This window comes from Mastomys coucha, unplaced genomic scaffold (assembly GCF_008632895.1).
Source record: "Mastomys coucha isolate ucsf_1 unplaced genomic scaffold, UCSF_Mcou_1 pScaffold3, whole genome shotgun sequence".
Classification (NCBI taxonomy): domain Eukaryota; kingdom Metazoa; phylum Chordata; class Mammalia; order Rodentia; family Muridae; genus Mastomys; species Mastomys coucha.
The window spans coordinates 72356362-72366832 of NW_022196909.1; the positions used below are offsets into that span (position 1 = coordinate 72356362).

The following is a 10471-nucleotide window of genomic DNA, read 5'->3' on the forward strand; positions in this document are numbered from 1 at the left end:
CACAGACACCCAGAAGATGTCCGCGGCTAGAAAGCAGGCAGACATGACCAGGTAGAGTCTGAAGAGGGGGATCTCGGCTGCTGACAAGAAGCCCTCGGGATTCCTCTCCCGGATCATGACCTGTAAGAGAAGGGGGATGACAATGCAGGTGGATGGCCTGGCCCCTGGAGCTCTACCTTTGGGTTTCAGAAAGTTCTAGTCTCTAGCTCTCCTATTTTCTAGCTAGAGACTCAGTTGGTCCTGTCTCTCAAATGGGTATACAGCCTTACAATGGAAGCCAGAGGACTGGCACTAGGACCCCAGAAGAACCAACACCCAAGGATGACCCAGCATCTGTAAAAAGGAAGTGGGCATTTGCATAGGGCCTCCCATATTTCCAGAAGGCTCAGAACAGCTGAACAAGCATACCAGGGATACAGAGGTGTTACATAACGTTGATTAGGAGACGCCAGGAGGATCTGCACCCAGAGCTGCTGCTGTGCCACAGCTCTCCATACCCAAATACTGCTGGGAGAGAGCTGGTCAACCAGGAGTGCTGACACACCTGTGAGCACAGGTAAGACCACCAATTCTGCTCTGATGGACCTGCCCGGAGCCCTCAGGACACAGGAACCAAGGAGCAGTCTAGGACAGGATCCTTCGGTTTCCATCTGCACCAGGAGCTTATTCTGTGTCACTGCTTTTGATACCCAAGTTCCTCCTGGAGAGAACTGGTCTCCCAGGAGTACTGACACACAGGCTCGCAGGAGGGACAAGGCACAGACAGAGATAGCAAGACCAGCTAACACCAGAGATAACCAGATGGCAAGAGGCAAGGCCAAGAACATAAGCAACAGAAACCAAGGCTACTTGGCATCATCAGAACCCAGTTCTCCCACCACAGCGAGCCCTGGATATCCAACACACCAGAAAGGCAAGATTCAGATCTAAAATCACACCTTATGATGATGATAGAGGACTGTAAGAAGGACATAAATAACTCTCTTAAAGAAATATATGAGAACACAGGTAAACAGCCAGAAGCCCTTAAAGAGGAAACACAAAAATCCTTTAAAGAATTACAGGAAAACACAACCAAACAGGTAAGGAAATTGATCAAAACCATCCAGGATCTAAAAATGGAAATAGAAACAATAAAGAAATCACAAAAGGACACAACCCTGGAGATAGAAAACCTAGGAAAGAGATCAGGAGTCATAGATGCAAGCATCACCAACAGAATACAAGAGATAGAAGAGAGAATCTCAGGGGCAGAAGACACCATAGAAAACATTGACACAACAGTCAAAGAAAATGCAAAAAGCAAAAAGCTCCTAACCCAAAACATCCAGGAAATCCAGGATGCAATGAGAAGACCAAACCTAAGGATAATAGGTATAGAAGAGTGTGAAGACTCCCAATGTAATGGCCAGTAAATATCTTCAACAAAATTATAGAAGAAAACTTCCCTAACCTAAAGAAAGAAATGCCCATGAACATACAAGAAGCCTACAGAGTTCCAAATAGACTGGACCAGAAAAGAAATTCTTCCCGTCACATAATAATCAAAACACCAAATGCACTAAACAAAGAAAGAATTTTAAAAGCAGTAAGAGGAAAAAGGCAAGTAACATATAAAGGCAGGTCTATCAGAATTACGGCAGATTTCTCACCAGAGACTATGAAAGCTAGAAGATCCTGGGCAGATGTCATACAGACCCTACAAGAACACAAATGCCAGCCCAGACTACTATACCCAGCAAAACTCTCAAATACCATAGATGGGGAAACCAAGATATTCCATGACAAAACCAAATTTGCACAATATCTCTCCACAAATCCAGCCCTACAAAGGATAATAGATGGAAAACATCAACATAAGGAGCAAAACTACACCCTAGAAGAAGTAAGAAAATAATCTTTCAATAAACCCAAAAGAAGAAGCCACATAGACATAATACCATCTCTAACAACAAAAATAACAGAAAGCAACAATCTGTTTTCCTTAATATCTCTTAATATCAATGGACTCAATTTCCCAATAAAAAGATATAGATTAACAGACTGGATACGTAAACAGGACCCAGCATTTCGCTGCATACAGGAAATGCTCCTCAGTGACAAAGGCAGACACTACCTCAGAGTAAAGGGCTGGAAAACAATTCTCCAAGCAAATGGTCCCAAGAAACCAGCTGGAGAAGCCATTCTAATATTGAATAAGATCAACTTCCAACCAAAAGTTAAGGGTAAGGAGGGACACTTCATACTCATCAAAGGGAAATGTACCAAGAAGAACTCTCAATTCTGAACATCTCTGCTCCTAATGTATGGGCACCTACATTCATAAAAGAAACTTTAATAAAGCTCAAAGTACACATCGCACCCCACACAATAATAGTGGGAGACTTTAACACCCCACTCTCAGCAATGGACAGATTATGGAAACAGAAACTAAACAGAGTCACAGTGAAACTAACATTATTTATGGACCAAATGGATTTAACAGATATCTATAAAACATTTCATCCTAAAAGAAAAGAATATACCTTCTTCTCAGCACCTCTTCTCCAAAATTGACCAGACTTGGTCGCAAAAACAGGCCTCATCAGATACAGGACAATTGAAATAACCCTATGCATCTTATCAGATCACAACAGACTAAGGCTAGACTTCAATAACAATAAAAATAACAGAAAGCCCACATACCCATGGAAGCTGAACAATGCTCTACTCAATGATAACTTACTCAAGGAAGAAATAAAGAAAGAAATTAAAGACTTTAGAAATTAATGAAAATGAAGGCACAACATACCCAAACTTATGGGACACAATGAAAGCAGTGCTAAAGAGGAAAACTCTTATCTCTGAGTGCCTTCAAAAAGAAATTGAAGTGAGTTTATGCTAGCAGCTTGATAGCACACTTGAAAGCTGTAGAACAAAAAGAAGCAAACTCACCCCAGAGGAGTAGACCACAGGAAATAATCAAACTCAGGGCTGAAATCAACCAAGTGGAAACAAAAAGAACTATACAAAGAATCAACCAAACCAGGAGCTGGTTCTTTGAGAAAAATCAAGAAACAAGATAGATAAACTCTTAGCCACTCACCAGAGGGCACAAAGTCAGTATCCTAATTAACAAGATCAGAAATGAAAAGGGAGACATAATAACAGACACTGAGGAAATAAAAAAAAAAAAATCAGATCCTACTACAAAAGCCTATCCTCAACAAAACTGGTAAATCTGGATGAAATGGACAACTTTCTATATGGATACCAAGTACCAAAGTTAAATCAAGATCAGATAAACTATCTAAACAGTCCCATAACCACTAAAGAAATAGAAGCAGTCATTAAAAGTCTCACCACCAAAAAATGCCCAGGACCAGATGGGTTTAGTGCAGAATTCTAGCAGACCTTCAAAGAAGAGCTAATACCAATACTCCTCAAACTATTCCACAAAATAGAAACAGAAGGAACACTACCAAATTCATTCTATCAAGCCACAGTTATGCTGTGTATTCTCTCTTGGAGATGGAACAGTTTCTGTCTAGTCAGGAACCTGTCACAATTTCCTTTCAGAGTGGACTTCATAAGAGATATTTTTTTTCTACTTCTATCATGTTTCATGTTCCAAATAGATTTTAAAAACTGATTGAGTACATATTACTTTTAGCTTTAGAAGATATCATGTATATTTATGATTATATTAATGAGACATTTAACTATTATAAATTATTTTGATGATTTAAAAATGTCAATACTGAGTTGTATATTTTAAAATAAATTTTATTAGTTTAATAAAAAACTTTAACATCTCCCCCACCCAAAATAAAAAGGAGACACTAGGAGAAAAGTGACCCACAGTAATTTAATACCATGTACCCATGTTGTGACTGGACCATTGTGTGATCAATCACACAATCACTGTGTGATCAGGGCATATTGTATGATCTGTCTGTGTGTGTGGAGGCCAAGGACAGCTTCTGGTGGCACCTTGAGACACATGTCTTTAATGTAGCAGAGAACTGACTCCTACAACTTGCCCTCTGACCTCCACATGCATTGCATAAGCACTCACATTCAAAAATAAATGTTAAACAAGTCTCTAGGTTGCTCATGACATCTGACAATACATGTGGCTGTGGAGGAAGCTCAGTTCCAAGTATGAGGAGCAGAGTTCAGATCCCCAGAACCCACACAAAAAAGCCAGGGATTGTGGCATTTGCTTGAAATCCCAATGCGGAAGCAGAGACCGTAGGAACTCTCCCCTTGCTAGCTAGCTTGACAGATTCTGTGAGCTTCAGACCTGTCAGAGACTCTGTTGCAAAGAGCAAGGTGAACTGGGTGTGGCGTCACACTCCTTTAATCCCAGCACTCTGGGGCAGAGGCAGGTGGAGCTCTTTGAGTGCAAGGTCAACCTGGTAGTGAGCTCTGGGCTACGAAGTGAGGTTCTGTCTCAAACCAAACAAAAACAGTATGAAGATAGACAGCATCCTGAGGAATAGCACTTGGTTAACTAATTTCTATAATACAAGCTCATCTGCACATATGCACACGCGCGCGCGCACACACACACACACACACACACACACTTTTGTATACATCTGGAATAGATACAATTTTTGTCTTCCCTTAAATACTTTCAATCATAGGGGGGTGGATATCCTATCTTGTATGTCCCACAAAAGCCCAATGAAGTACTTTAAGAAGTTGATCCAGTGGCTGGCAAGATGGCTCAATGGGTAAAGAAGCTTGCTGGCAAACATGATGACCTGAGTTCGACCCCTGGCACCCCCTGAGCTTTGTCCTCTGACTTCCACACATGCTGTGATGGCTCTGCCCTCCCCCCCCCAATAAACAAAGTGTGATTAGAAAACAGAGCTGCTCAGCTGAGTGTGCCACCCTTGTCCCAACACGTACCGTGAGGTCGAACGGCTGCTCCTGGCCTGGTATGGAGTTGTGGCAGTTATGGAAGGTGAGGCTGTACTGTCCTTCCTCAGCCCTGGAGCTGATTACAATGTGGAACTGGTCATGGGGAGAAGGGGATGTCAGTATGGACTGCTCCTTAGCTGTGGCCCAGTTCGGGGCGGTGGGGACATGAGGGCAGGGCAGATACTCACACTGAAATTGTATGAGTCATTGAGGTGGCCCAGCCTCAACACCAGATCCTTCTCCTTCCCACTGGGGTCCTGTGTGGGTGGCTGTCTCTCAGAGGAGTGCCTGTGACCCCCTGGGATAGTTTTATCCCCTGAAACCTGGGGTGTTACAGGCTTTGCCTGATTCTCCTTGACTGTAGACATCTCTGTAGGAAATAGATGAATGACTGTCAAAAGACAAATGGGCATAAAATTTGGGTTACATCCGGGGCAGCTCTGGTGGATGCCATGTAGGAAGACCCGTGGTGCCCAACTGAGCTCCCTGGAGACGGCTCACTGTCTTGCGTGGCTGAGATGGGTAGGCTCTGGTGAGACACAGTCCCATGATTGCTTCTTGCTACTGATATGTTTCCTCATGTTTGTCACTGCCATACTCCTCACACGCTTGACTTGGTGTGAGTGGACACCAGGAGACCCTCACTACCTATAGCATAGTGTGATTACTTCTTGGAGATAGCCCACCCTATTGGGTAAATTTCCTGTAAATCAACATGAAGATCAACTTTTATAAATTAATACTGTTTAGATGAATAATGACTTTATAGAATTCCTGATTTGATTCAAATAATTTTAGGAAGAACATTGAAGGAGATGGTTTTAGTTGTATCTTTTACTAGAAAGATATAATAAAGGTAGAAGACTTAAGAATAGAATGTGCCCCTTCTCATAGAATAAAGGCTGCATAATAAGGAATACAATGATCATTCATAAATTACACTAAGAAGAGAAACAGGCTTGGGACAGATTTGTGGTGCACTAAGGTAAGGCCAGGCCATGTGAAACTGTGGTGCACTAAGGTAAGGCCACGTGAAACTGCGGTACACTAAGGTAAGGCCAGGCCACGTGAAACTACTGCTGTGAACTCAAGATTAACCCCTTCTTTCTGTAACTACTCTTTTGTGTAACGTTTTATCTATGAGGTAATTTTTTCTACATAAAGAGCTGTGTGTCTAAAAAGCTATACAAAGCTGAAAGCAATGTGTGTGTCTGTGCGCCTGACTTTTTCTTTCCCTTTTGCTCTGACTCATGAAGAGTTAACTTACTCTGAGCCCCTGGCCTGATCAGCCAAATAGGAGAAGGCCCAAGCAGTTATGTTTTTTTTGTTTTTTTTTTTTTTGGTTTTTCAAGACAGGGTTTCTCTGTATAGCCCTGGCTGTCCTGGAACTCACTCTGTAGACCAGGCTGGCCTCCAACTCAGAAATCCACCTGCCTCTGCCTCCCAAGTGCTGGGATTAAAGACGTGCGCCGCCACCACCACCTGGCACATTTGTTTTTCTTAACTCCAGACTGCTATCAGCAGGAGTTAAACTGCCAGAAACCACCATCTTTTGGCCCCAAAACAGTGAGAGTTAAAGATCTTCTGCCAAAGATCTTCTGAACTGACCCCAATCACTGATGCCACACCTGGTTGCCTGCTTTGGTTCAATTTACCCAGTACTGTTAAAGCTGTGAGCCACCCGGACTTACCGTGGTTGTCCTTGGGGGTGCCTGCTGGGTCTGGCTTCAGGGGACCTGACTGGGTGGGAGCTTCAGGGAGGAGGCCAGGGGAGATGAACAACTTCTGCTCCCCATATTTTCGGACTTGGACCCTGGAGTGAGGGGAGGAATCAGGAATGGGGAGGTCAAGTGTTGCTCAGGTACAGAATGTGTGTGCATGCCCTTTTTTTTTTTTTTGCTTTTTTCGAGACAGGGTTTCTCTATGTAGCCGTGGCTGTCCTGGAACTCACTCTGTAGACCAGGCTGGCCTCGAACTCAGAAATCCGCCTGCCTCTGCCTCCCAAGTGCTGGGATTAAAGGCGTGCGCCACCACTGCCTGGCATGATGGATGCCCTTCTTAAGGGGTTGGTATATCTCTCTGAGCCACTGGTCACCAAATCTCAGCACCTGGCCATTGTCTATCACAGTAGCTCACACACTCATGGTGCCTGTCATAGCAACTATCAGTTCACTATAAGTACCAAATTAAAAGACCACATGGCCCAGTCTACTTTGAATGAAGATACTTAGGAGGCTGAGGCAGAAGGACTGCAAGTTCAATGTCAGCCTGGGCTACAGAGTGGACTCAAGGCCCAAACTGGTAAAACTTATTGAGATCTTGTCTTAAAAAGCACAAAGAGGGCTGGGGGTTCTCAGGGGTACTTGAATCCCCAAGTGAGAGGCTGGGAGTGTGGCTCAGGGATGGAGGCTCCCCCCTCCCAGAATCCCCTATCAAGAAGATGGTGGTGTGCTTGGGGTATAGTACTTGCCTACAACTTCTAAGGCAGTGGGTTCAATTTCCAGCAGCATGCGTGTACATACACACACACACACACCCCTACACTCCTGCTACCCCACCCCAACTCACTGCAAGTTCTTGATATTGATGAGGAACAGGACCAGGAAGTTGCTACTGTTTCTCTCCAGAGGGCATTCTCGGGAGTTCTGGCTCTGGGGAGTAGACAGAGGGGGCCTGGTTACAATCGCCCATGGGTCTAGCCTTGTTCAGTGTGCTTCCTCATCCACCCATGGCCTCTCCCTGCCCCTCCTTGGCTGTAGTCCTAACATGGAGAAGATAGGCCCCCAACACCACACCCACTCTCCCTCATCCCCTCTGGTCTCTCCACTCACCGAGTACGAGCGAACACTGCCAGATCGAACTCTGCTCAAGCTGAACCCCACCTGATGGAAAAGAGAAAAAATGCCGGGCTCCCAAACTGTCCTCTGTAGCAGAAGAAACGTAGCCTAGCTCTGCTCTGCTTTGAGACTAGCCCGGTAGCCCTGGGTGGAGCGGCAGCCCTACTGCGGCCACAGCATGGAGCATCACTACTGGCTCATCTCAGTACTGAGAGCACTCACTATGTGATAGTTTCTCAAGGTCCTGCCCCAGCCTGGACCTACAATACTTATGTGGAATGCACTTCCTGATTGGTTTTACCCACCTAAAATGTTAACGGTTCTGGGCAGAACAGAGCATGCTTGCAATTTCCAGGGCTATGGACCTGAGGCAAAAGGGGCTTGATTTTGAGGCTAACTATATGAGACCCTGTCATAAAACAAACTGCAGAATGAGGATGCTTGCCAGGCACAGGAATGCATGCCTTTTAATCCCAGCACTCCGCTGGTGGATCTGTGAGTTCAAGGTCTACACAGTGAGTTCCAAGACCCTGTCTTGAACATTACCTCTCCACCAAAAAAACAAGGCCACTACCAATGGGTCATTTATATCACACTGCTTCACCCAAGGCTCAGGGAGCCTTGCGAAGGAGGAAGAGGGAGAGGAAAGACTATAAAGCTGAAGGCTGAGGAGGGCAAGAGGGAAACTGTCTTCTGAACACAGCAGGTTGTTGATTATGAACTCACAGCAGCTGTGGCTGCTCACACAGGATCGAGCCAGTCAATGTTCCAGCATGGAGGCTAGAGGGGTGCTCGAACCTCTACACCTAACTGAGGAGCTGTGGACAGCTGATGGATGCTGAGGGAGGGAGGGTGTGGCCCCAGGCGAGACAAACAAACGAACAAACAAACAGCACTCGGGAAACAGGCTCGTAGATCTCTGAGTCTGTGGCCAGCCTAGTCTACATAGAGTTCTTGGCTATCTGGGGCTACATAGTGAGGCCATGACTTTTTTTAAAAAGTGACATGAGATTGGGAGGAGTTTGGGAAGGTGGGAATGGATCTTGTTGGAGTTAGGGGAGAAGCAAGTATGATTAAAATGCATTATATACATGTATATATGTTACATATATACTGACTGGCTAACTTCTGATCCTCCTGCCTCAGCCAGCGGGGATACTACGATCTGTACCCCAAACCCACACTGCATGAGACACTGTATTCATCCTTACATAACAGGTGGGGAAACTGAGGCTCAAGAAGGCTATGGGACTTGCCACAAATCACACTGGTAAGGGACAGAGCCAAGATAGAATTCCAGACCTTGTGCACTGACCCTCCCATGAGCTCCCTCACCTTTGGCGACTTCTCTTCTTTCTCCTGGAGGCTGAGTCGCAGTAAGCTCAGCTCTACTTCCAGGGAACCATTGGTGTAGAATCCGAAGCTGTTCAGTTGGATGTCAGCTCGCTTCTCCCCCTGCAGGAAACCAAAGAGACAGTGGCAGTAAGGGCACTCCCCCTGTCAAGTCCAGCCCCACTTCGTGTTTTCCTGAGCGTCTCTATACATTTTTATTCAGGACAGGAGCATGTGAGAAAGCCTTCCTGGGCACATCGTATTGGTGCTGGTGACATTTTCCTACTTCAGTCTCAGGCAGCTACAGGGTGGGTTTGAGTCTTCAGGGGGGTGAAATCTTGACAACTCCATGACAGGCCCCATAGTCATGTGCACTACCCCAAGAGTGGGCTATACATGCTAGTGTGAATAGTTTCTACTTCCCAGAAGTTTTCGATTCTATCTGGGTTAATTTTTCAAAGTAGTCTCTCGCCACTCCCCGAAGTGAATTCCAGGAAGATCCTACCAGGTACCCCTCCCTCCCAGAAGGTTCTATGGTTGTTACCAAGAGTCCCCTGAAAATTTAAGCGCGAAAAGTCAGGGGTCCTGGGAGATGAAGCCCCGCCCTCTAAGCCAAGCCAACCCATTACAAGCACCGGGTGGGGGGACCCCGGGACGAGACTACTAGCGGCCTGCAGTGGGGGATGCGGCTGCTCCATCCACCGGCGGAGCTATGAGGGGAGACAACGAGGCCAAGCCTGCGGGGCTCACTGTGAGAGTCAGCCGGTGGATACGGCCTAAGCAGCCGCTCAGCATCAGCACCAACAGCAACAAGGATCCCCATCGGCACTGCGTTGGGCTCTCGCCGCTGAGTCCCCTCCTCTCGCTCACTGCCATCTCTGGGGCTGCGACTGCCCCCCCCCCCCCCCCCCCCCCCGTCTCTGACACCTATAAGGCCCGCCCACTTTTCAGCCAATAGTCGCACGACGTGATCGAATTACCCAATTAGTAATTGAGATCCTTTTGATTGTCAGAAGGCCTCCCAAATGCGCGTGCTTGTCCTTTTTAGCCCCGCTTTTATACTCTCCAATCGCTAAACAGTTCTCCCGGATGTAGTTTGAGGAACAGGACGATTCACCAATGATCCAGGAACCCATATCCGTCCCTTAAAGCGGAATTCCTTCAGCAACTCTTAACGGTCAAAGACTACATTACCCAGAATGTAGAGGGAGAAGATCCGTGCAACATATGCATAAACTACATTTCCCAGTATTCCCAAGGACGCACTTCCTCTTTCACCCCTCACTTCCTCGGTACCCTGTTCCCGGTCTCAAGTGGAGTTTTTAGTAAACGTACGCGCCTGTGAGCTTACCGTGTTTCAACTTTGCTGGGCCTCCGAAAAGCCTAAAATT

The 10471-nt window shown here is 45.9% G+C and overlaps 1 protein-coding gene across 3 annotated transcripts in view; it reads right to left on the reverse strand.

The window, feature by feature from the left end:
* The window catches only part of Gpr108 (G protein-coupled receptor 108), a 13294-nt gene extending 3324 nt beyond the window's left edge, over positions 1-9970 (reverse strand). Inside the window, exons 1-8 of one of the 3 annotated variants that reach the window (XM_031348173.1) lie at positions 9831-9970; positions 9084-9203; positions 7743-7793; positions 7480-7562; positions 6603-6724; positions 5100-5281; positions 4900-5004; positions 19-120 (exon numbers count right to left, since the gene is read on the reverse strand). In XM_031348173.1, the coding sequence (XP_031204033.1) occupies positions 19-120; positions 4900-5004; positions 5100-5281; positions 6603-6724; positions 7480-7562; positions 7743-7793; positions 9084-9203; positions 9831-9956 (891 nt within the window). In that variant the 5' untranslated portion in view covers positions 9957-9970. Of the gene's footprint in view, positions 1-18; positions 121-4899; positions 5005-5099; positions 5303-6602; positions 6725-7479; positions 7563-7742; positions 7794-9083; positions 9204-9624; positions 9716-9830 lie in introns of those variants that run through there. The other 2 variants (XM_031348172.1, XM_031348174.1) reach the window with 2 other exon arrangements.
* Between the last annotated feature and the right edge of the window lie 501 nt (positions 9971-10471).